This window comes from Sphaerodactylus townsendi, linkage group LG04, assembly GCF_021028975.2.
Source record: "Sphaerodactylus townsendi isolate TG3544 linkage group LG04, MPM_Stown_v2.3, whole genome shotgun sequence".
NCBI lineage: Eukaryota > Metazoa > Chordata > Lepidosauria > Squamata > Sphaerodactylidae > Sphaerodactylus > Sphaerodactylus townsendi.
In genome coordinates this window covers 41,509,939-41,537,590 of record NC_059428.1, presented here as the reverse complement: position 1 = coordinate 41,537,590, position 27,652 = coordinate 41,509,939, and the positions used below count along the sequence as shown (strand labels likewise).

General features: G+C 40.2%; 1 protein-coding gene across 1 annotated transcript; it reads right to left on the bottom strand.

Annotated features, from left to right (window-relative positions):
• Nucleotides 1-884: 884 nt before the first annotated feature.
• Nucleotides 885-20,716, bottom strand: ADGRG7 (adhesion G protein-coupled receptor G7). The gene is made up of 15 exons (XM_048494050.1): nt 20,671-20,716; nt 20,270-20,392; nt 19,508-19,617; nt 15,135-15,299; nt 11,517-11,614; nt 11,064-11,194; nt 10,853-10,963; nt 9,949-10,179; nt 9,171-9,367; nt 7,831-7,943; nt 6,045-6,376; nt 4,879-4,951; nt 3,737-3,898; nt 2,209-2,365; nt 885-1,112 (listed from the first exon to the last, which is right to left on the bottom strand). The coding sequence occupies exons 1-15, from the start codon at nt 20,714-20,716 to the stop codon at nt 885-887; spliced, it is 2,277 nt and encodes a 758-aa protein (XP_048350007.1).
• Between the last annotated feature and the right edge of the window lie 6,936 nt (nt 20,717-27,652).

Sequence of the window (27,652 nt, the reverse complement as noted above, 5' to 3'; positions counted from 1 at the left end):
TGGAAAGAAAAGCATTGCAATGTCCAATCAGGATTCGTCCTGGTTGGAATCTTTTATAAAGACCTTTGCGCATTTCACAGTTACTTGACTCAGTGGCATTCATGTGAATATTGTTCAGACTACCAGTACTCATTCTTTTAACTGGTTGACTTGTTTTATTTGATCATTTTCTTCACTTAACCTCACTATTTCTTGGTTGCTTATGTCTTTTCCTGCCATATAAAGTATAATTTTAGATATTACAATTTAGGTATGCTTTGTGTGAGATATACATTTCTTTCTTTCACTAGATGTGCGCTATGGGGATCCTGACACATGACAATAGATGCAAGTTTAATAATGTTAAATAACTCTTCCATTCACCCCTTTTAAAACCTTTGGTAAGTAATTGATATGTTCCATGCTATTCTTCACAGTCAGCATGGGTGTCTTGGAATTTGTACTTCTGTTAAGAACAAATGGTGTAACGTCCACATTGCATATGGAATATCAAAGTTCATGAAGATAAATCCTGTTTTTCAAACTTTAAACAGTTATTTCAGTATACGATTAATTCAGTGAGCTAGTGATTTGGAAGGAGGCACATGAAGCAGGAAATAAATATAATTATCTCAATTTTACTGCATTGGTGGGAACTTAGCATTGCATGAGTGCATGTCTCAAGACAGCCTGTACCAGAACAAATGGGATAGCAACAGAGGAATTCTTGTGTGAAGTCCTGTACAAGAACAATATTATACTTTTTTCAACAGTATTGTCATGCTTTGAACTACTGAAGCTTTCAGATTCAATTCCCAGCTGTTATTTTTTAAGAAACAACCAAAGACTCAATATTTTTTTGTTTTAAAAATGGAATCTACAATGTTATAGTCTTATTTTTGCTATCACACTTCAGAACTGCTTTCCAGAAGGAGCTCATCAAATTGTGTTGTAGAATCAATAGTTTTAAAGGACTCTGTTGGGTTCATTTTACCCAGGATGCTTGAAAAGAAATATGACCTTGAATTTAAGGTTCTTCCTATCTTACTATTTTGGTAGGCTTCAAACAAATGAGTAACTTTTTTCCGGAATATTGTAGTGGTGAGAACTTGAAAAACAAAGATCTGAAGTCCCTGTATAATGAAGAAAAAAATCAGAGTTCATGACATCAAAGTGGCTGACACCTCCATAATAACTAGAAAAATAGTTAAATTGAAACAAGTCTGAAATATTTAGTCAATTTAATTAATTTAAGCAGTAAATTCTTTTTTAAACATATGTATACACAAATTCTTGCAAAATCTACAGGTGGCAATTGTCATGCTAGGAAAGGCACTCATTCTTATCCATGAAACAGGTAAAAATCTGAAAGGAGGGGATACTTTCCTCAGAAATGTTTTTATTTCTATCAAATTTGATGTAATCAGATGATTACCCTAAATCCAGGTGATTATAAGAGCATCTATCTTTAAAACATAATGGGACTTACAGAGTAGATTAGATGTGTGCTTTGAGGTACCATCACTATCAGGACCTGCCTTATTCAGGGCACACGAACTTGGAACAAAGGGCAAACTAGTTGTCATGTTATGAAACCAGTGAACTGGTCTTCCCAGCATTTGAAAATGGAAATAGCAACTATTCAAGATAGCAACTACTCAACCTTGTTTCAGGTTGTTTCAGCCATAGTGCAGGGGAGAGGGCTAAAAAGGACCTTCCATTGACTGGGATAGCTCCTGCCATTCCCCTTCTGTTCATTTATTTTTCTTTTTATGAATTTGGGATTGTTGAACTCATTCTGCATTCATAAAGAAGCCCCACTTTGTCCTATGTGTGTATTCAGTGACGTCAAGTCACTTCTGATTATGGTGACCCTAACCCTGTATACCAAGGTACAAAGAGGATGACCCTGAAAAGCTTAGACTCTTTAACCTGAAGAAAAGCCCTTAATGAAACAAAAAGAGATGGTTTAGTTTCCAGGGTGACTAAATGGACATATCCATACATGGTTCAAGTTGTAGCAAGCAATAAAACTTATTTCAGTCAGTGATTGGGAGAACAAGGCCAAAGAGGTAAACTTCTCATTATGGTCCCGGGGATTTGAGACTGCCTGGTAAATTCCATACTCCTCTAGTAGAACAAAATGCCTGGGATGGCATGATTTAAAGGGAGGGGGGAATCTAATGAACAATAGTCTCAGATTTTAAGAGGATAATATTTATACCATACCTGTGTAGCACTGAAAATACAGAACACATAACTGAAAACAATATTTGTTTTCTCATGGTCTATTAGCATCAGATATCCCACGATCCAGGTGATACCAAGGGTAATGGCTATAGACAGAGTTGCAAGTATGTTCTTTATGATGGACTTCTTTTTGGTGCTACAAAAATGAACAGCCAGTCATATTTGTCAAAATTCTGTGGAATATTTATCAGGATTTAATTTTGCTAAACTTTGAGTATTTGATTTGATTTACAGCTACAGTCCAGAACTACATGTGCTTTCCATCAACAAAAGCAAAAATGTACAGGCTGTGGCTTGTCTGTTCTTTTCAATATCAGAGAATATCTTCCCATACAATATAGAGATAAAGGACAATTGGGAAACTTTCACTCCTATGAGTTCCCCACATGCAAACATAGCTGCTCAGTAAGTGTGTCTGTGTAAGATCTATGGAGTGGGAGACCTAGCTACACATTCATTCTTGACTACAATGGACCTAGTGAACTCAGTACTCTTAACTTTCACTTGGCTGAGTACATGGTGTATGGCAACAGCTGCATAATTGTGTGAGTGAACACACAACTGGGACAATTCCAGGTGTTGGCGAGTCCTCAGCAAAATGGCTTCTTGTAGGGCTAACATTGCTAATACAATTCCACTACCAACACTGGAGTTCTTGCATCATCCTTTCCACAGCATAATTGCTACTCCTACCATTTACTTGGGGAAAGTGTGAATAAGTGTGTCCTTGGCAGCAATGTCCACACTCACTTCCTTAGCATGGGGGCATGCATCCATCTACCTGTTCTTCAGTAGAGGCCACATTAGCATATGCACTCACCCACCCCTTCTGTGTTAGGGGGGCATTCTTCTTCTCCCCCATTGCTGTCACCATCTGTCTTGCTCATGAGTTACAAAGGTTGCAATTGTGGCTGCTCTGGATACCAGCTAGCTAAGATGGTAGATATGGAGGAGAAGCCACGCCACTTCTCAATATGAAGAGGATCAGCATCAATCAAGACTGACCTTCCCTCCATATTGGGAGGGAATGCAATTGGGAGGGAATGTAAAAGCACAGCCCTGTACAGAGGAAGGGTCCAAATCTTTACCGCTGCTCAGACATACTGGGTCTTTGCCAACTGTTTTAATTATCAAAGCAGAACCTGACACCCTGCTCCACCTGTTGATATTGCTGGCCAAGTGACTGTCTTATAGGTATGAAGCAGTTCACTCAGTTATAACAGATGAGTTTGTGGTTTATTGCCTTAATGAGTTGGTGGTTTATTGCCTTAATGACCATATTACATAGACATCGTGGGAATCACACATGAGGAATGGAAATGACACTGACATAAGTTGCTAGGAAAGCTCTAGGGTGACATTCATTCTGAATCATTTACTTATCAGCTATCCAGTGAACATCTGCCCCATAAATACATCCTGTTTTAATAGAAGAACTTTCTAGAGTTTTGAGTCACTGCCGTTAAAAAGTGTAATTTGAAAGGATGCATCTGTTTCAAACTAATACCTTGTCAAGTTCTTGTTTTCCTTCCATATTACACAAATAACGGTCCTCCCAAATACAATGATGTTGAACAGAAGGATGAATGCCACTGGTAAAAGGAACGCCCATAACAAAGGTTTCTCAATGGAGAAGTTCTGATGTGAATCAAGCGCTGCAAGCCAGCAACTTAAATATAAAAGATAATTCCAGTAACTTTTCTAGTTAGAAATCACATAAAACCACATCAATGTATATGATCATAATTTTTTCTGTTAATATATTATTGTCCATGTAGGGGATAAACAGATTTATATAATGGAATATCACAGCCAATCATCATCAAAATTCTATACCATGTTTTTTATAAATTAAGGAACCAGGATACAATTAACCACATTAAACTTTTCTAGGAAACAGATAGCAGTTGTCTATCCTGTGATGGCCTTCCACTACATCTGAAAGAAGGGCCTGGCACTGAGCCTGAGTAAAAGTTCTCCACTGTTTAGGTACTTCAAAATTAGTTAGGTACACAATAAGATAGAAAGACTACATGTTAGATTTACTGTAAATAAAGGATGGAGACCTGGCTAAGTCCATTGGTGCTCTATATATGACACATAAATTTTCCTGAATAAATTTCAATTAGTGTGACTTGAGAACCTAAGCAAAATGTTTGATGAAGTACAACATCCCATTGTCTGAGCCATGACTATCTTGACTTAATGAAGAGGGTTTACTGGCTGGGTTCTTTATATTAAGATGAGACCGTTTCAGCCACCATGAAGAGGGCAGTTGTGAGGACTCTTTTGAAGAGGGCTTTCTTAGAACCAAATAATTTGAAACAATTACAGTCAAGTTGTAAATATCTCCTTTTGATGCAGTTTGTGGGAGTGGATGTGGATTATGAAATTCCAGAATTTCTCCAATAAGCGAGATTATCTAATGATTTAGTTTTACAGATGCATATAAGAAATAGAGAAAAAAGAGTGATCCACTTAGACATAAATTGTGTAGGACTAACAAGAGTCTACATAAAAAGCCAAATGGCTCTAGCGCCCTTTCATCCAAAGGAAATTAAATATGATAGCATTATTCTGGGAACACTGCATCACTTGGAGAAGTGAGTGATGTAAACCACTATTATAAATGCATATATATGTACTTACAATTCTTCCTGACGGTAGTTTGAGTTACTATAGGTTGCCCCCAGTGTTATAGAAACAAACAATGCTGGGACTCCTAATAGGGAAAAGAAGGGTGGGGGACCAGAATTTTTTTCTTCAGTCTAGTTGCAAAAACATATTGACACCTCACTCTTCTAAGTTTTGAAAGTGCTACCTGATATAGAATTTTGGCTACTGGTATTACAATTTACTAGCTATACATTTAGGAGAACTGGCAGAATTCTGCCCTGAGCTAGATAGCCCATCAAATCTTAGAAGCTAACCAAAGTTGGCCCTGGCTAGTATTTGGATGGGAGGCCTTCAAGAAATATCGGTGTCATGATGAAGAACAACAACAATAGGCCAATATTTTGAAGGCACCATGATAAAAAGAAAAGGGGGGCTAGTGATATATGCATGTATTTTAATTACTGGTTTCATTTTCTGTCAAGCAAAGAAATATGCTAGACAGTGTTGCCAAGTGTACAGAGCCCAAGATAGTACAATTAACAGGTCCATCATGTCAGCTTGAGTGCCCTCAGAATCATCAGATATTGGTAAGTCTCTGAATTTGCATGGGAATGCCCTTATCCCATGCTATGGAGGCTGGAAAAAAACTTTGTCAGCTGTAACCCTGGTTTATTCGGAACAAACCACTGTGGCTATCTGTAACAGTTCAGCAAAGGAAGAACTTTCAAGAGACAAACCACCCAATCCTACGAAGAAGGGTGAATGAATTGATGGAGGTGGCATGGAGTTGTGTCAGCGTGTTTGCTCCTCCACTGGAATAATGAGCACTCCTGTCAGCAGAGAGAGTAAAAGCACCAGCAGTCAGGTGCCCCTCAGCTGCATGGCAGCAAAACCCAGAAGGGGGCACTGCCGCGAAGGAATGCTTGCATCGGTGGGGGGGATCTGGCTGAGGTGTTTTCAGAGGTGGACTGACTTTAATCCACTTCCACCCAGCCTTTAGGGCTGGGAATATAATGGCTGGGGCTCTGGATTTACACCACCTGTGGAGGGCTTCCAGGTTACCAGGGGTTGGGGGGGGGGGTTAGCTGTGTTGCCACACCAACTGGGAGCCTTTGGAGGTGGTGTGGCAGCATGGCAGCAGCAATGTCCCAGCCACCTTGAACTTTGGATAAGGCAACCCAAGGAATTTTCATTCTTACCCCATCCAGTTAATGACATGATTGCAATGTAGTGTCGAAACAAATGTCGCTTAGCTTCTATCAATAGCAAGTACACCTGGACTGCATTGAGACCAGTCCACATAAAAGTTGCCAGCAAGAAATAATGCAATAAGGCAGCGACAGCTGTACACCAGTCATTTGCAGGAGGACCTTCCTTGTCAGACTGGAGCATGGCATTGGCAGCAGAGTTTTCATCAGCATTCTTGCTGGCATTTGTGTTTTCGATTCCAGAAATAAAGATGATGTTAAAAATCAGCATAGCTGAACAGAGGCTCAGAACCATCAAGGTAATAGATGTTCTCCGTTGTTTCCTTTTGATGGGTGTTCATTATCGGGTTCCAGGATACCAGAAACAAAAACAGAGGTTGAATATTGATTTTTAACTCTTATACAACTTTGTAGGCTTTGTCATCAATGCTGGCCACAGAGGAAGGAATCCCTTTATTGTGACCCTGGAAAACTTTTCCCTTCTTACAGAGAAGATGGCTGCTTATGTCTATTCATTTCTGTGGGCTAAGGGTTCTTCCTTCCTCTTCCTAATATCATGCTTCTTCCCCCACCACCCAAAGAAAATGCCAAGTAACCCATATTCTAGAATATTAAGTGCCCTCAACTTCCATTAATGAGAATTTACAATTATAATTATGCAAATCTCTGCCTGCACACCATTGTCACTTGGCTTTGGAACCACCACCACCCCTTTTAGCAGTAATTTAGCAGTAATTAGAACAGTAATTCAGTTGAATATCCTAGATAATCTCTTTTATTTCACTGCTCACCATTTCAACAAGAAAGAAACTAGTGGAAAACATATTAATGTTAGGATTTAAAGGTCTGTTTTAGGCAAATGCAAAAATATAGGCATATACGTGGGAACCCACAAAGACTTGTAGGAGGCATCTTGTTTTGTTGGTATGTGTTTAGATCTTCCCTAACAAGAGATATGTACTGTCTGTTTGTTCTCATATGAAGCATGCAGATGCAATGGGAGACAAAATGTGTTAATTTCATTTTCTACCCTGGAGGAACCGGGTTTGATTCCCCGCTCTGCTACTTGAGCTGTGGAGGCTTATCTGGGGGAATTCAGATTAGCCTGTGCACTCCCACACATGCCAGCTGGGTGATCTTGGGCTAGTCACAGTTCTTCGGAGATCTCTCAGCCCCACCCACCTCACAGGGTGTTTGTTGTGAGGGGGGAAGGGAAAGGAGATTGTAAGCTCCTTTGAGTCTCCTACAGGAGAGAAAGGGGGATATAAATCCAAACTCTTCTTCTTCTTCTACCCTTACTGAAAAGTATTAGAGGTAGGGGGTTTTAATGACACCCTCCACCTGCTTTGCCCACATCCTAAATAAAAGTGAGCTTTAGTGGCGTAGCTACAAAGGAATGAGGGGGTGCGCGTTGCACCAAGCGCGTGCCTTGGGGCATGGAAATTCCGCACCCCACCCCCTTCCCCCTCGCCCCTCCCTGCCTTGCCAGGCCTGGCCCTGCCTCACCAGCCTGGCTTGTTTTCAGCTGGCAGAAAGCTGTTTTCTTATGGATGAAAAAGGTAAGTAGGGGGTACGGGGGAAGGGGTCTCAGGGGGGCAGCAAGGGGCGGAAAACATGGAGTGCGCCCAGGCACACTCCTATTTAGCTATGCCTCTGGTGATCTTTCAAGATATGTGGGGGAGAGGAATGCCCATTTGTATTTTAAAGGAATGAGTAATTTGTTTTCCTCCCCAGAAGTCTTTTCTTGCCATCCTTAAGCCTTTTTCTCTTTCCTTACCTGATTAGAATCAGAAACACAATGGTACAAGTCAAGCCAGCAATGGACAGACCACAACCAATATATGACAAAATTTCTAGAGGTCTTGCGTATTTATAATTGATCCTGAAGCTCTGTAAAATAATTGTATTCCATATTAATAATCTTCATACATTTTCATTGGACATATGGATAAATTGATGTATTTGCACACGCTTGTTTTCCTGGACAAAATCTACGAAAGTAACAATGCAATCCTACACAGATTTACTGTAGTATAAACCTATTGAAATCAGGCTTTGACTGGAATAACTCTGCAAAGGACTGCAGTGACTGAAAGCTAGAGAATGATGTGTAGGTAGGAGCCAGCACTAACAGCTTCCTTTCCCCAACTTCAGCTAACCAGTGCAGAAAATTATGATTGTTGTAGAATGAACTCTGCTGGCATGAATGCTTAATTATTTATATGGAATTCAGTCTAAATGCCATTATGGTTAATGGAATTTCCTCTCTGCTCTAATCAAGCTGATTACAATACACATTGTACCTTTGCATCCTTTACAAGCATCGTCTATAAAACCCTTTCCAGCTTCTAACTGGAATATACAAACTCAGGCTCATTCCGCACATGCAGAATAATGCACTTTCAAACTGCTGTCAGTGCTCTTTGAAGCTGTGCAGAATAGCAAAATCCACTTGCAAACAGTTGTGAAAGTGGTTTGAAAACGCATTATTTTGCGTGTGCGGAAGGGGCCTCAGAGATGTTCATTCCTACTTATGACTGACAGAGGGAACTTTGACTCTCAAAACCTTATACTCCTGAAAATCTGTTTGGTATCTAAGGTGCTGCTGGACTCAGATCTAACTGTTGTACTGCAGACCAGCACAACAACCCTCTGAAATTATATAATCACATCCTCTTTGTTCTGTGTCTTGCTATATATATGACCTTTTCATGCACAGATTTTCTAGTGTTTTTTGTGATGAATGGCAATAGTTTGCACGATCTCTCTCTTTTTGGGCCATTTTATGTTTGGGGGGGTAGTTCCTCATCACTTTTTCCAATCAGATGGTTGGGGAAAGCATGGAAGAGTGACGAGCACACTACAGAAATGGGAAATGACATGGTAAAGAGGCTCTGAGAAAACCACAGCTATTTGGCATCCAAAAGACGGGAAGAGATGGGGAAACCTCCATGTGAAAAAATCCATATTACTTTGGGCCAGTAATTGCAGTGTCAGTCTCATGTGGAAAGTATGCCACAAGTTGGTGAAAGTGAGGGAAGGAGCTTGTACTTGCAAACAGGAAGACAGGTTTTGTTTTGTTTTGAAGGTAGTAGTTCTGTGACAAGAGTATCCTACCATTAATATTGCGAAATTAGTTGTGTGGTTACAGCTGCATCTCAGTAACTTTGATGAGTCTGCCTCTTTTATGCAGCCTGCTGTGTCCCAGTCGTTTAGCGAGTAATTCCAAAATACACATGCATAGTTGTACAGTCGAAATTCTGATCTATTATACTGCAGATTGGGAATTAAAAAAAAACAAGTTAACAGAATAGCTTGAAAAGATTTCGCAGGTTTGTTCAAGCTAAAAGATATTTACCTATAATTTTTGTTCGATCACCACCCAGAGATTCTCCTCTATCGTTAAGTCTTGGTTTCTCCGCCTCACATCATCGGGGCTAAGAGAAGCCATGACTGGGTGCCGAGAGTCCCGTTCAGTGTTAATCAGCAAAGTTAAAGCTAAAGAAGAATCTCCAGGGTGCAACCTAGCAGACATGTTCAATGGTATTGATTTTATGGTAGAAAAAGCATCTGCCTGGGGTATGCCTTTGCTGGACACACCGTCGCATAGCATCTAGGAATCCTGTTCAGAGCTTGGATGAGGGTGTATTGCACTTTTTTCAAACTGCAGTTCTCTTGACTGCATCGGAAACCCCCCCATTGACAAACTATTATGTTATATGTGGAGCTCTTTAAAAATGTTCTTTAAGAAGTGTTCTTTAAGAAGTGTTCAGGCTAAGGTTGCCAATTCTGTGTTGAAATATTCCTGGATATTTTGGAGATTGAGCCTTAGGAGTGTGGGGTTTGGGGAGGGGAAGATGTCAATGGACTGCAACAGTGGGTACAATTCTGGTACATCCTTGGGATTTTGCTTTCCATGCTTTTGAGCTGTGTAAAGTGCTGCTTTTAAAAAAACTCACATGTGGGTTTAAAGCTATCTTAACATTATTGACCATTGTCCCATTGACATTGCTGGAAATGATTTGATTGCTATAGTTTTCTTCCAGTTGAGTTTTGTAGATTTTTGATGGGAAAAGTCTGTCATTTTGATACAACACAAAGCCAACTCTCTCTGTTCCTGTGAAATCTGGAAATAGCAAATGAAATTCAGTCAATAGAGAGGAGCATATAATAATAATAGTAATGGCATTTATTTTAGTGTTTAGAACACTTCACTTACATTATCACGGTATAATCCTTCCTTATGAGAACTTTTGTAAGATAACTAGTTAATTTTCCCATATTGTAATTAGGGGGTGAGGCTGAGAGGAAATGGCTTGCTTAAGACCACTGATAGTGCCACCCTAAGCAGAGAGATTCTCCTAAATGAACTGGTATCAATGGACTTTGAAGAGTGTAACTCTGCGTAGGATAACACTGCTAGTCAGTTTGTGGTGTCCCAGTTAACATCATATTCTCCTAGCTATCATTCCCCACCAGCTAAATTTCCATAATTTAGTAATGTTTATAGGAGCATGTAGACGTATCAGATCCACGTGTGAATTCCTTTGTTGTCAAGTAGGCCAGCTGCCTTCACAAGTGAATGGGGTGGCTCACAAGCCCAAGAGCTCCATGGGCATGTGTGGAGAGCTGGTTAGAAGTAAATGGGCTTTATAACATATTCCATAGGTATTTTAAAATGTTAATAATTTGTAACGCATATAACTTGCTACCTTATTTTCTTCTTTAAAAATATACATAACACTACCGTTACCCTATTTTGTAACTGTATCTGCAAGACAAGGAGTTAACTTACTTACTAGTGCTTGTAATATTGATGAATAACTGAATTTCTGTGCGATCATCAGTTTTCAAGCCAGTAGCCTGTTCATCAACTTTGATTCTGTCAGAAACCAAACTGTCAGTTGATCCTGCACAAAACAACCATTATATTACATTACACAGAACTCTGTGGCCAATATTGATTGATAAATCGCTAGATAACTAGGTGAACTCATGTAGGAAACTCACCCTTCATGGCAGAAAAAAGAATTGTAGCAGAGGGCTCCTGGGGAGAAACCTTGCGGACTGCAATGTTGGACTGCACTACTTCCAGAGTAGAAGTGTTGCTCACAGAGAAATTTTGCATGGCCATTGTGAGGCTGCATTAAAGGAACAAAATGTAATTATGGCCAGCTATAAAACAACAATAAATGTTTGTAGAAGTTCAAGATTACTGTTAAAGTACCAAAGTTCTATTCATGGAATCAAAACTTTTTAAACATAATGAATATGAATTGTCCCTGATGGTGCATTTACATGGGCTCTTGCTCATGGAGGTTTAGCTATAGTTTGGCTTCACTGAACTCAATGGAACATTCTGCTAATCACGTTTATTGTGTCATTTAAGAAAACAGAATACTTCAAATGTGAGCACACCTTTTTCCTGTGTATTATAAATTTAAGCCAAGAAGTTGTGATTACCTTGTTACAGCACTGGTGAGGTTATTATTTGATAAACTAAATTCAGTCTTGTTGGCATCTAAAAGTTGGCTTACTGTAGTCACTGCAGCAACCATCGCCTACCAAGACAAAAACACCATTTTAAAAAGACCTTCATTTCTTATGAATTATTACACATTTTAAATAAATTAAATTGTATTTATTTATTTAAAGTATTTTATACCATCTTTCCACCTAACCAGGATCTATAAGGTAGCAAACATAAAAATATTCAAACGTTTAAACAATTAAAATGCCGTTAAAATATAAACATTCAGTTAAAACACAAAGAAACCACACTAAAAGGAGGATCAAAAATGTTATTGGGGGGTATATCGGACAAAACAAAAAAGTCCAGCAATAGACATCAATAGAGGGAGAGAGATGAATCACCTTGAATTGAGCCAATAACACATTTCCCAGGTCAGACCTTCCCCCCACAAGTAGCAGCTCTGTGTTGTTGAGATTAAGTTTCAGCTTCTCAACCTTTCCAAAACTGCCTCCAGGCACTTGTCCACAGTTTCCACATCCTCCCTCAGATCTTCCTGTAGCGTGAGTATCATCTGCACATTGGTGGCAGCTCAGCCCAAATCTCTGGATGACCTCTCTCAGCAGCAGATGTTGAAAAACATGGGGGACAAAGTGGAATCTTGGGGAACATGTAGGCCAAAGGCCAAGTGCAAAGCATAAGTTCTCCAGAACCACATTCTGTCAGTTAAAAACCAAAACCAATCCCAGTCCCGAAAGACGATCCTAAAGGATAGTATGATCGATTGTATTAAAAACCACCAAGAGGCCTCCACCCATCTCCAAGTGCTTGTTATCCACCAGGATAACCAAGGATGTTTCAGTCCTGTAACTAGGTCTGAAAACAGGTAAGAATGGATCTAAACGATCCACTTTATTCAGAAATCTCTGAAGTTGGCTAGCCAACACTAGTTCAGTCACCTCACCCAAAAATGGTACATTTGATACCAGACAGTAATTATTCAACTATCCTGGGTCTGTAGTAGGTTTCTTTAGGAGTGGACACACCACTGTCTATTTCAAGGCAGGAGTGACAACCTCAACTTTCAGGGAGGTATCTACTGTCTCACTGACCCAGTCCACTAACACCCCTGGCTAATATAAGCAGCCAGGTTCATACAAAGAGGTGGTACATCTCAAACTTCCCATAATCCTGTCCACATACTCATACTGCACAATCTGAAAGGTATCTCATACAACTACAAATCAGCAGTCTGAAATCATTCAGTCCTGTTGCTGTTTATATACAGTCCAAATTGGAACAGATTTTAATCTACAAAGTGCTTAGCAAAATTATAACAGTGGGCTGCTCAGCAGTCTACCTCTTCCCACCGTCCAAAACCCAGTAGGACCCTGATCACCCAGAAGTGTTCTGGAGGTTTACAACGTGGAGATGCAATGGTAGCAGAAAAGTATTGCTTCTTTACCACCATCTCCACAGAGTAGATTTTCAAATGAACTCTAGTCTGTGAGCAATCAGATTTACCCAAGTCTTTCTGCATCATCACTTTAGTTATCTCCCCTGTTTTTTATCATTCACAGCCCCTAAGGCTTCCCTCTTAGACTTGAGAGGGGGTGCCTAAGTGCAATCCTGTCAATTGCCTGGGTCATTTCCCCATTGTTAATAAAGCCATCAGCTTTCTTCGGCTATTACTGAAAATATTCTCATTTTAAAAAAACAAACTCAATTTTTTTTCAGTTCACTCCCCCCCCCATTTCCCAACCCCCTAGGGAGAGAACTGCCCCTGCTGGTTTCCCAAGCCCCACTGTTTCCCAAACCAGGAGTATATAGTGGCACCTCGGTTTTCATTGCCTTCGGTTTTTATCGGTTTCGGTTTTCATCAGTTTTTTCAGTGAAAATTTTGTCTCGGTTTTCATCGATTTGCCTCGGTTTCATCGATTTGCAGTAAGGTGCAGGGGTTTGTGGAGAAAAATAACCCGGACAAAGCTGTTGCAGGCTGTGTCTTGTAGTCTGCAACTTGTTTAATGACAATGTCTTGCCCCATTTCAGACAAATCTTAAAGAGGCGTCAGAAACAGACCTCTTTGGACAGCTTTCTGGTGCGACATTGGTCCACTGGCTCTGAAGCTGGTCCGAGTGTTATTGTTTGTTACTTTTTTCAGCATTAAACACTATGTTTATTCACCAAAAATGTGTTTTTGGTATGTTTTTTGGAGTGCCTAGAACGGAATAATTGGATTTGCATTGATTCCTATGGAAAAGTTTGCCTCGGTTTTCATCGGTTTCGGTTTTCATCGATTCTTTTCGGATGGATTACCAATGAAAACCGAGGTTTCACTGAACATTCCAAATAGACTTCAAGGACAGCACCTCCCCACCTAGCACTGCTAGGCTAGCAGGCCCATGTTGATGCATCACTGTGGGACACAGTGGAGAAAAGTTAATATCTCCCCCATTCTGAACCACATCTCAATGATTTAATAAATTTTAAATAACGAACAGCAGGATTAGACAGCAAAAACTCTGCCAAATGCAAATAAATGCTATAACTAAGGCATAAGCTTGCACCAAAGGAAAAAATGAACCAAATTTTGCATGGGGGATAAACATAATTGAATTTATGAATCTGCCTCATGCTGGCTCTCATCACAAGTTTCACTGAATGCACATTCAGACTGTGTCCAGTCTACATTTGTTTTTTCTTTGGTCACATATTAAGTAGTTTCCATCATGTTTCATCAACATATGCATAGTTGAAATGTTATTGAAATCCCACATGTAGCCAGGAATTGATCCCTGGTTTCATCTGGAAAGTGAACAATTTTTGGCTTTCTTATAAACTTGTATGCATATACAGGTAGGATGCAGATGTGTTCACTGATCTGCGTAGTATTCAGACTGGTTGCATTATTTAGGTTCTTGCTAGATTTCACACACACACACATACACACACACATTGCCAGATAATCAGAGTAAACAGTCAGGCTACTAGTTGGGCTATGAAAGCTACGTAATCAAGACCACAAATGTTTCAGTAAAGGATAAACACCAGACAAAATCTGGCCAACACCTGATGGAAGTGGTGGCACTGTTTTGGCTAAGTCACAATGTTATCCAGGCTCCAGGTCTGAAGCAATTCAAAGGGCTAGCAGAAAATAGGAGCTGCAGCAGTAGTACAGCTGAAAAGCCACAGCAGACGCCACAATGATCAGCACTGCACAGTCAGAAGTCAGGCAAAAGCTAATGGCCTTGAAAAACAGAAGGGACACAATGCTCAGATATCAGTTTACTCAGAGAGGCCTGTTTGTGTATTAAAATTTAAAAGACAGGGATGCTTGGAATGTGGAGAATGTTCCCCATAGCCTTGATAGAGTTGGAGTACAGGGAAAAAGCGAAGATGGAAACTAAGTCCTGTCCTTTTTATAACTAAGGCACTGGACAATGAGGGAACAGACTCACAGGTTGCATGGCAACAAATATAAAATACTCCCATCTCTGGAATTTGTCCTTTTTACAAATGGAGGGAAGTGACTTTTTGCCTGTGAAAATTACCACACTTCAGATGTTACCATAATAGCATACCAAATGTTTGTAAGTCTTTATGGCACGTACCTCACCAGGGACATTGCTGTTGGACAGATTGAGAATCTTTTCTGCAATTGAAGCTGCCATAGAAATATCTGTACTGTTAAGTTGTTCTGGCCTGGAAGTGAGAATCTGTGTGTCGGTGGCAATGTGCACAATTTCTGCTGGTGCAGTCTCATTCACAGACTGTATCTGTATTCAGGAAAACAGGCATTTGAATCCAAGAAAAGAAAAGAAAAAAGCCAGTATTCTTTGAAGCATTAAAAAAAACAGAATATTGTAATGATAGACCTTAAAATAGCTTATATTAACTCATCTAAGTTTGCTTTAAAAAGAAATGAATCTAATCTGACAGTTCTTTCCACTGACCATAGAATGTCTGAAATAAGCAACTCCTCATAGCACCTTTGATAGCTACTTCCACACAGCATACAACTCATCTGCAGCACATATATGCCCATTTACTGCACTACCTGAGTCCTTTGAAACAATATGTTTATTAAATGTTATTTATTTGCTTTATTTATTTACTTCATTAATATTCCACCTTTTTCCTCAATGGGAACCCAAAGCAGCTTGCATCCTTCTCTGCTCCACTTCATCCTCACAACAGCTCTGTGACTGGCCGAAGGTAACCCAAAAAGTTTCTATGGCAGTATGGGGATTCAAACCTGGGTCTTTCAGATCCAAGTTGTGCACTTTGACCACTACACCACACTGGCTTTCCTAATGGCAACGGAATACTCACGGCAAGTGGGAAGCAGATTTTTCCCCACTCCTGTTGTCTCTGGGGGAACAGAGGAGATAAGCAAGATCTGCACTGGTACTCATACTTCATATGACCCAGTACATTATGTTTAGCCACTTTGTGAATGGAAAAAAAACCAGGAATCTTGTGGCACCTTAAATGTTAATAATTTTTGTTTGTTCTAGAATAAGTTTTCATGCCGTAGACCCCATTTTGTCAGAAGAAAGTTGTGGTTCCCCACTAGGCAGATATTTAAGAAACAAGATGGTGAAAACTGTGGAATGTCAATGCCACGGGCAAATGTTTCAGAGAGGTGATATGATTTCCTGTGCAAAACAAGTACACACTTTTCATCATATAAGCATGTAACCAAACAGCAGTATAAAAGACCCTTGTTTTCAAATAATATGCTTTCTGTAGTGTTCACTAGATGGCAGTGTAGCTCCAGAAATTAATTTAAGTATAACGCAATAAATGCTAAGGGCTGCTTTAAAATGGGTTAGGAATTACACTCACACAAAGCCTGAAAATCCAGTTAAGTGGACCCCTTCCCAGCTGGTTATTTGTTTAAATTAGGCCCAATTTGGGGAATCCTATGCTCTGCTTCCTCTCCTCCGATCTCCCAAGATATATCGAATGGAACCGAAGTAGCCTCCAAGTCCTACCAATAAACACTGCTCTCAAAGACCATGAATATGGAGCCCACTGAATTCAGACCACCAACATTGAAAGTGTTTTTGTCAGCTGCTGAAATATTTCACATATTGATGGTTTCATCATACTGACTATTCTGTAGGACAGGTTTGTAGGACAGGTTTGTTTAGCAGACTTCACAACAATTAATCTTATTGCTTTTCTAATAGTTAGAGAGTCAAGCCATAAAAAACAAGAAGTCTTCCTTGAAAAAGTGGAAGCTAGTGAGGCAACCAAGGAAGAGCACTGGTTCTGGCAAAACAATATAAATTGACAAGGCAAGCAAAAATAATTTGAGAATATCTCAATAAAACATTAAAACAAAACAAACAGATTTTTACATTTTATTTTCATAAAATTAAAATATTACAAATAAGGTAGTATGTGAAACTTGCTTATGACTATTAACATTTGAGTTTACAGTTTCATAAATTCTGATTAGCATTTCCAACAATGGCATAGCGCCCATAGGGACATGTGGTGTCACATGTCCCGGACGGAGGCCATTTGGGTCACATGGGGGTGGGAAATCACCCCCACACCCCTCTTCCCTCACTCCCCTGCTACCCCCCCAGACAGGGCTCCCAGTCAGGCCCAGCCAAGGGGAAGGCTCAGCCGGCGTGGCCAGGGCCAGGAGCAATGTGGCTGGTGCTGTGGAGGGCGTGCTGGCCGGGGAGAGGGCCTTCCCATTTGGGTGCGCCAGCCAGAGAGGTGGCGCTGGGGCCGGCCTCTCCCCGGTCAGTGTGCCCTCTGTAGTACCAGGCATGCCATTCCCGGGTCGGCGCTGGGGAGGAGGGGTGTGCCGCGTGGGGGGCTATTTCCCCCCTGCGCCTTCCCTGTGCCGACTCAGTTCATCCGAGAGGATGGCAGCCCTCAGCCCCAACCCCACCAGACTGCCTGGGACTGCCACAGCTCAGGTAAGTGGGGTGCAGGGGGACATAGCTACCACGGGGCACAAGGGGGCATGGGGGCATAGCTACCACAAGGCGTGGGAGGTGCCATTTCCCCCCGCAACGCTTCTGGTTTCAAAGTCTAAGTATGATCTAAACACAACATTTTGTTCTAGTATACATGGTCTTTGTTGATTTTGTTGAATTCATTAGAAACAGGAAACTGGCTAGGGAATAAAGTTCCCAATCTCCAGGTGATGAGGGAAAATCTCCCAATATTTCAATTGATCCGCAGGTGACAGAGATCAGTTCACCTGCAGAAAATTGCCACTTTGGAAGGTGGACTCTATGGCATTATATCCCACTGAAGTCTCTCCACTTGCCAAATCTGCCTTCCTGAGGCTCCATCTCCAAAATCTCCAGGTATTTTCCAACCCAGAACTAGTGACTCTGTTGGGGAAGTGTGACAGACTGCACAGTAACATAGCGGTTTAAAGTGCAACTGAGTCAGTGAAACAAGGTACTATCACAACAGAGTGGGGGGAAACTTCCTAGGAATGGACAAATGAGCTTTTGGATTTAGATTCTTATTAGTTAACATCAAATCCATTAATTGTGTGTGTTAAACTTGTACTCTGAGGGGATTTCAGTTAGGGAGTGGTTCTGACTTGAACTATACTGAGCGTCAGTGTGTGCTGAAAGCAGAAAATACTCAAGACAAGAAAACTGGAAGTTTTATTTAGTGGTTAAAGCTGAAGATGGAATAGTAGTGAGACTGTCTAAAGGTGACTGTTTATAACTGTCTAAAGGTGACTGTTTATAAAAAAGGGAAGGGAATATATCTTCAGGATGTAGAAGAAGAATTCCTAAGCCAGTTAGAATGGGAATTATACACACAGGTGGATTACCAGTTTGATTTATTAGAGTTCTGGTTAGGAGGGAAATTTGTGTGAAGTGGGTGGCTTTGTGTGAAAGGGTACCAGCCTGATAGAACACAAAGTTCCCATGAATACATTAGTCAGTAACATCTAACCATACCATCTTAAAGTAAAGAACCTCTCATAACATCTAAACAACTGAAAAAATCTATAAAGTTTGAATTAAGAACTGTTTGTGTACCAAAACTGATGTTTGAATATAGTTAATTCCTACCTGATTTCCTTCTACTGAAATATATTCTGATCCCATTTAGTTTGTTCAATAAAGTTTACTTTTGTTTGTTGAACTTGCAGAGAACAACAGAGAACCGGTTCTCTGGTGACTTGGAAAGGGGATTTGCCATAGGGGGAAAAAGGCTTCCTTCACCTTTCTGGAATTCCTAAGGCTGAGCAGTCAAGCATAAAACACTTCACATGTACCATCAACACAGCTCAGTCATTAAAAAAAAGGTGGGAAAACCTGCCCAGTTAGGAGGCTGGCTGAGCCTGCCACAAATAGTTAGGAGAGTGAATGGTTGGCCACAGAAGGCTGTGGAGGCTGTTTTATGTTCGGACTGGGCAAGCTTAGGTCTGTTAGTTGTTCTCAGCCTACTCCACTTCATCAGGTTATTGTGAGGATAAAACTGTACAGAAGATAATCGTGTAAACTGCACTAAACTTGTATTAAAAAGTAATCTGAATAAATGTAATGAAAGATAAAATAAGGTTTTCAGACAAAGATATACTGAAGTTAAATTTTTAGATGTTAGGAAAGTTTAGTTCTCTCCTTGTAGGGGTTGGTATTAGCCATGGGACACATAGGGCAACTGCCCAAACCCTGTATTAGGCAGGCCCCTAACCACCAATAGCCTACTCCCCTAATGGGAGGAAACAACTGGCCACCACACACACCTGCCCTTGCAGGGCTTGGCCCGCAATTGGGTAGCTCAGCTATGCAGACTTCCTTGAGGGCTCTGGCAGAGGCCCAGGTAAGGAGACAGTCTTGCATTGAGTATGGGACCCATCCTGGACTGTTGCCTGTAGCCACAGAATCACAACTGTTTCTTCGGATTATGATAATTATTCATTGCTTCTCATAGAAACAATACACATATGCCACAGGTAGAGAATCAAGCTCCAGTATCAGGGTACCTTTTCTGATAAGCCAACCAGGGTCACATTGCAATTCAGTACACTTGGAAGTTCAAGAACAAGCACTCCATTTTTTCTAGTGCACATCCGAGTTGCTTTGGGAGCACCACCTGTATTTGTTGCAAAAAATGTTTTTTTAGAACATAGAATTCCCTTAAAGATAAAATAAGTGTGATATTCTTGAAGACTTTTAATTTTCTTTTCTGAAAAAAAGTCTGCATTGAAATGATTGATGGTAGTCGGGGAATAATTTTAATTCAATTTCTTTTTTCCACAGGCTGTTCTGGGTTTTCCGGGCTATGTGGCTTTGGTCTAGTTGTTTTTGCTCCTAACGTTTTGCCCACATCTATGTCTGGCATCTTCAGAGGTATGTCACAGTGAGTTTCTCTCTGTGGCACTTTTCCTTTATACTCAATATGAGGACAAGCAAACAATGTTCAGATTTATGTGGCTGGCAGTCTTAATTCTAACTATATCTTCTAGTCTGACTTCAATAGCAGCAAACATTATGCTTGTCTCAGTTCCTAATAATGCCATGCAACACAGGATACGTGAAAGATAAGTGAAGTTGATTTTTAAAAAAATAACCACTACCTAACCCCCTTTTGTCCAATCTTTCTTTCACATATGTGAGGCAAATAATCCCCTTTCATTCAATTGCGGGCACTTTCTCAATTGACATGGCAGACATTTTTAACCTGTGTTAAATTTACCGTAAGGTAATATGATAGGAAAAGACAGGAAAGGAAAATCCACAAGTACCATTCACAGTGCCATTGTCACACTTCTCCATGGAATAACCATGTTTGCCAACAATAATTTTCTCAAATGTAAGGTGATATTGAGAAGCGTTGTCTACAAAAGTGCTTTTGTCACAGAAGTTAACTATATTGGAGAAAAAAGAGATAAATCATGTTAATTCTTTCATTATATACTTAAAGTTTCAAGAATATGAAAAAAGTAAATCTTAAATTTGGGTTCCTTCGCATCTTTAAAATACAATTGAGAGACTACACTTTAAAAGGGTATTCTATTGCTGTAGTATCTATTCTGTAGTGCTAAAGAGGTGATCAAGTCTGGGAGCTCAAAGTAAGTTCACAAGAAAGCCAAATCATAGTATGGGTGGGGAGGGGGAGTCTCATTCTACTATAGAAAGAACTCACCTTGTGATAACTTGTATATCTGAGAAACAATGAGATGGCCTTTCATCTCAGAGTAGCAAACATATAAATGGTTAATTCGCATTTAAACCAAATCTGCACTGTGGCTAAAATAATCTCAACAGATCCCAGAGTACAAATGAAAGGGAAGAGAAAGGGGAGAGAAGGATGCAGTACTATTCCAGAAAGAGTTGTTGTTTGTTTGTTTGTTTGTTATTGTTGTTGTGAGGCTAACCTTGTCCTCCCAGCAGTGTTTCAGAATGGGGTCACAGCAGTGTGTATGTGTGTAAGTTGCTTCCTCCTCATGGCAACCCTATGAATCAACTGTCCGAAAGTTTCCCTTGTTCAAAGGAATTCCTGGTTACCAAGCTCTGCCCCAAAGTTGGGAGAAAAAGCCTTCCACTAGCCCCAAAAGGGTAGCTAGCTCTTCAGATTAGATTATGCAGCAGCGCCCCCCATGCAAACAGCTCCCTAGGGACGGCGTTTTTGCTGTCCCTAGGGCGCTGTTATTGGCCCGTGCAGAAAGGGCCTATGACATGAAAGGGTTACCGTAACTGTGTGCATGTAAACAAGTTACTGAGGTCACAGTTTATGGCCAGTCTATTGATTAAGCTATTGGCCAGTTTGTCCAGCACTGCTAACATGCCACTGGATACGTAGACAGAAAGTTATAAAGTTTGTTTCTTTCTTTGAGCACAGAAGCCACACCACAAAATAGAGTCCCAGCCACGATGTGAAATCATGAGGTAGTAAAGTATAAATAAATGTAGTACTAGCATAGAAAGGTGTTCTTATTTTTTTTCTATGTAACCCTCCCTAACAGTAAAGTTCATTTATATAAACGGCAACTGTGTATTGGTCTCTTTTATGCTATTTTTCTAATATCAAATCTATGCCAACAAACTGCCATAGCAAAAATGCATTTGAAATTGGATTAGAAGGGTTTATAGTTGTGTTACTTTAGACGATCAACTTCCCATTTCCTTTGTATGCTCTTCTGTAAGGGATTTGCTGTGAGTGGTCATTAAATGAAATCAGTACAAATGTAATTGGTTATATATATTCCAATATATATAAACCTGAGCTAGGTTTTCTGGAAACAGCGGCTGGAATGCGCCATCCTCCCCTTTCCCGAATGATGTACCTTCCCTGGGACCTCCCGGCACGTCGCCCAGGCCTGGGGACATGCCTCCCCTGCCCTGCGACTCCAGAGCTGTTGCGCAGGGCAGGGGGGCGTGTCCCTTGGCCTGGGCGACACGTCAGAAGGTCGCAGGGAAGGTACGTCGTTTGGGCAACGGCGCAGCGCTGCACCGTCTTCCCTGCCCCTACCGGGACCGTTCATGCGAACGGTCCGGGGGGTGCGTCGGCGTTGTATACACCGATGCACCCCCAAGCGTGGCCGTGCGGAAACGGCCTGAGTTTGTTACAGACACGTGCAAAAATACCAACACAATTCCAGGCAGAACCGTGTTTCAATTACCACACATTTAACTGGAAAACAGATTTGTCCAGACAAATATTACTCATTGTGAATGACAAGCAGCAGAAGTTAACTTAGGACATAACAGCTTCTTATAGGATTCACTAGACATTTACTGTTCACTTTGCTTTACAAGGCAGGTCATGGGCAGGTCCAGTATTGCTCGCTGTGGCATTTCGCATTTTTAGAAATATTATGCTATCAGTCTATTGAAAGCCATATGATAAAGATTATGATCACTAGATGAATTTTTTAAAGTGTAAGCAGATTTTTGGGCCCAATGAAACAAACAATGACTTACCAGGACACATGCAAGTCAGGAAAATAAGTGACAAAACTACCAAGTACATAGTCAGAACACTTTTCCATTGTGAATCCTTAATATGCAAGCCTTAATATGCATTGCAAGAATCACAATAATTAATACTACTGAACTGACCTATTTCACAGTGGGATCCTATCCACTCTTCCGGACAAAGGCATAGGTCATCTGTGCAGATTCCACTGTTTTGGCAGAAGCATGGAGGTGGTTTGGAGGGTGTCATATCTGTTTGGAGAAAACATTAACAATGGAAGAGAAAATAATTATTTCAAAGACTGCATGAAGATATACCATCTCTTTTCAGTCAGGAAGGAAAAAATAATGTGGACATATAATTCTATAGACACTCTTCTTGTATTTATGATATAAAAATGATGTACCTGATTAGGAGCACCATTCAGAGGGGGGCTGAATCTGCCTGTGGGAGCAGGATGCAGCCAAGCTGGCAGATTTGGTCTCCCCGGGGCACTTACCTGGGCAGAGAGGTGATTCCACCAGCATGCAGGAGCCTTGGCCCTCCCCAGCACTGGAATGCAGCACCAGATGTGGCGCCAGTGTTTCAGCAGCCCTACTGCCATCGACATAGCGGGGGGCGTGGCCAGGGAGGGAGATGATGTTCGCTTCCCTCTGGCCTTTTGCCACTTTATGCCAGCAGACTAGGCCTCTGACTTATGCCACCAAAAATAGTGGGATAAGTCTATGCATCCTAATGGGGGCTTCTCAGCACCAGGGAGGCTTTTCTACTTTACCGGCCTCCCTGGATCGCTGGGAAACCTCTTTGAAGATGGCGCTGCAGCTGCGCTGCTAAAGTCAGATGCATAGCACACAAAACATGTGTCATGATAAATCAGTTGACATTTAAGACATTATAAGACCCTGTTAAAGATGGCATAGCAGTTAAGTTGTCCTGGTGTTATACTGTTCCCTCCTAATATTGCTGACATGATAAGATAGTTCTAGCCCTGTTTTTGGATTCCCCCAAATGAGGTAAAATTACTCAGCTTATCAAGAGGAATTTTGATTTAAAGGTTTGGTTCCGCAATAATTTTGTTTGTTTATTTATTTACAAAATTTGTATTCTGTCCTTCTACCCTTAAATGGGTCAACAATTTAAAGCATACATGATAAGATCAGATTTTAAAACCATTAAAATCAAGCCCCAATAAACATCAGTTGAAATACATACAAACCTAAAAACAATTATAACATTTGTTAGGAAGGTGGGATCAATGACGGATTGTCAAATGAAACAATAAGTTGGTAGAACACAGCAACAGAAGGGGACAGATGAATCTCCCTGAGGAGAGTGTTCCAGAGTTTTGGTGCCATGACTGAGAAGGCCCTCTCCTGGGTTGCCACTCCCCTAAATGCAAATTGATTGTCAAAACCCACATCACTATGTTTGGTTAATCTAGGTACTTCAAACCAGAATCTGAAGCTGATTTATTAACCATGGTTAGACTTAACTATAATTTTGTACCAAACCCAGTATCCTACTTACTCCTGGATCATTTTCCTGCCTACACTCCACAAATACCCTTCCTATATAGTCCCCCTACCCACAGGATTACGCGCCAGAGAGTTTAAGGGTACATAAAAATTACATTATGGGATTTCCATTATGGAGGTACAATTTTAGGGAAATGAGTTGCCAAGGGTTTCATGAATGAAAAAAAGGTTGGAAACCACTACTGTACATCCACCTCCATTCAATGTGGGCAAACATCATTTATGCAACCTTAACAGGGGGAAAAGCAAGCAATACCCTGAGCTCTGCCAAACAATGGTTTACACAAGTACCTCATTCACATTTATTGCAATGGGTCTGGTGAGGGGAATGCCGTACCCCACTGTTCCCTAGAGCAAAGTCCCTTTTATATCCAACCAGTTTAAGTTGGCATTTACAACTGTTACTGCTTGGTACTTGTTTTCTCTGTTCAGTAAAGTGCATAAATAAATCAACTCGGTTGAACTGACAATGCTTCTCCTGTTTGAACACCACCACCACACCGTCAATTAAAAAAAATATTTCTAATTTTTCTGCAAACCTGAGTATTCCCTAAGTTTGTAGAAAATGTCTGCTCTCTTAATTTGGTCCTATTCGCTGGCTGTGTCAATTTGCATAGAAGGACAAGTTCAAAATTTGAAATAGGATTTAAATTCCACTGGGTACATTTAGGACTTACAGGTGAAACAGACTGAAGAGCATTCTGTCAGTGAACACATTTTAAAATGTATGAACTGTGTACACTAAACCATGTCAGGTTAAGACAGATAACATTTGTTAAAGCAATATACTTTTTAATAAGAATTTGAATTTTTGGTTTCGAGTATATGTGTTTTCCACTGACATTAATTGATATATTAGCAGACATTTCAAAATGGTGAGCCCAATCCCTTCTTGCAAAATAGTATTGGGTGAATTTTGAGTGGCTCATCGAGGATAATATCTCACAAAATGCCTAAGACAATTTCATTCTCATTGCAGTGATCAGTAGATAGATCCTCAGTCAGAAATTTTCACTAAAACTTTTCCTCATAACGACTGAATTAAACTATCATTCATCACATAGTTCTAATACATATACTATCTGGAGTATGTACATGTTACAGCATATTATAATCCTCAGTGCACTATGATGATTCTTCCCAGTAGGTCAGTTCATTCTGTATAGAAGTTGAGCATCTCTGCTTAATGAAATGTTGTGAAATCCCATTCTAGAAAGTAAAACTGCAATCATAAACATATGTTAATGGAAATAACTTCCATTCAGCTCAATAGGAAATAAATTTAAGATAAATATATTATGACTGGAATATTAATAGGATTTTTAAAAATGACTAAAAGGAACCAGGAGATTTTCCTGAACACTCTAATACAAAGTGACTTTAAAGATAAAAAATTATGACAGTCAACACAATTCTAGTTAGAATGCTGGTGCTCCATCAGCAATAAAATATCAAGTCACAGTATATAAGAAAGTATTGTTTACCTGGCTCAAACCTAATAATGATCTGCCAAATGCATAGTGCCCAAAGCACAGCAGTCACTGTTGCACAGAAAGTCCCAATCAATGTTTTCAGATGAGGCCAGAGTGAAGGCATGTTTCACTGTGAACTCTTTTCTAGGAACATAATACACTCCTGTTCACTTCCTTGAAAGATTAGTCAACTATTAACTGCCTTTCTCACCTAGAAAGACCAGAATGTAGCCCTCCTTGTTCCACTTTAAAGACAGTTTACTCCATTTACTCTACAGCAGTTTTCTTCAAGCTACTTGTGCTCCTTCAGTGTAATATATAATATGAAATTTATGAGGTAGTCATGATAAAACCTTGTAAGCTTGCATTCGGTGGAAAATCCACTTTCCCCCCCCCCCCCCCCCCCCCCGCCCGCAAGCTATTTAGTCCTACGTACCTTTTATGCTACATGACAGTTCTTTTGCAATTTATTTGTTTTCCCCCCATGAAATCATACTACAAATATATAAATTGTTCCACATCTGGCAAAAGAAATAAAAAGTGGGAAGAAAGAAAAAATACGCATGCGTCAGTGATTCACAATACCGTGCCCGTAGATGCTGTGGCACATGCTAATGCATATCCTGGCACCCACTTCTGTCTTCCCCAGAACATTTGTTCTCCTAAGCACACAATCACTCCTAACTGTCCTCTACCATAGACAATTTAGGACACATTTCAGAAGAGCCCAAGATGTATCATATTTGTGACTGCTTGCAGTGCCCCTTTAGAACTAGCTCCTTCCATCACAGGACAGTGCTTGGCTAGGGAACTCCCAGGATTTTGTAATTGGTCTTAGCCTGCAATGACAGCCATTTTGTGCTGGTGCCCATTACCTGTTTCTCAAAATTTCAAAAATTCTCAGTGTCATCAAGGTTGGGGACTCCTGTACTTGAAAAATAATTGCATTGTGTGCAACTGTTACACGTCAGTTCTTTGCAAAGGAAATACGGTACTAAATTGTACTAAATTGTACAAAAATTATATTAAAAGTGGTTTTTAGAGTGTATTGGTGATATGAAACATCTGTAGAAATTTTGGAACTCGTTAAAGGGGTTACAGTAAGAGCTGACAGCTCTTTACACAAAGTGGAATACTCATATCTCTAAACTGACACCTAACTGCACCAAAAGAGAATGTCATGGCAAATGTGGATCCAACTCTGTAGGAAAAGATCTATAGTGATTCTGAGGAACTATAACTCGAAAATAATATTTAGAATAATTTATTTGAACTAAATATAGAAATCTGTAGAAGTTCCTATCCAAACCTGAACATAATTAAATATACAGATCTACCAGTACAATCCTAAGGAGACTTACTGCTATAGCTCTTTTTTCCCTCCCTTGAATGGCTTGTGTTAGCCACTATTTTCTACACTGGGGCAAATATTATTTGTACCTATCAATATATATTTACCAACTGGCAAACAACATCTCCTCAGGACCATTTCAGATCATTAAAATGGTATGTGTGGGAGAATTAATCCCCCTTTATGTTGCAGTCATAAGCCAAATCAGATGACCCTATGCCTGATTTTAAAAGGAAAAATCCAGAGACACCTGGGATCTGTGTTCATCACCGAGCTTCCTGGTAGAAAAGTCGATCCATTACCAAGCTTCCTGATGGAAAAGTCGATTCAGAACGCTATAATTATGTCCTTTTCACAACTGGGATCTTTACTTGACACAAGAACAAAATTCCAATTTCACATAGACAAATCCTCATGCTTGCTGTACACACCAAGAATACACAGAGACTGTTCTTATTTGCCAGTTATTTATTGCCATTTGTCTAAGCTATGTAAATAGCTTGTATTTTTATAGCACTAGGTGAGAACTTTGGACTCCATTTACAGCACAACCTCAACTGAAATTGATAAAATGGTCAAAAGAAGTAAGCTTTAATTGGAGGGCTGTGTGGTCTCCTCATTTGACTCCTCTTGAGTGAAGAAATGATAAGGAGTACACTTTCTATTTTTATAGGAAATTTCGTGGGAAACAGAATATCAAAAGGGAGCAATCTTGTTGTAAAGTACATCTGTGTTCTTCAAAAGTGCAAAATGAAATCAGGATTTCAAAACAAGAGATTACAAGAGATACAATCACAACAAGATAGATAGGATCATTGGGCTTTGATGTGGGAGAGACATGGTTCCAGGAA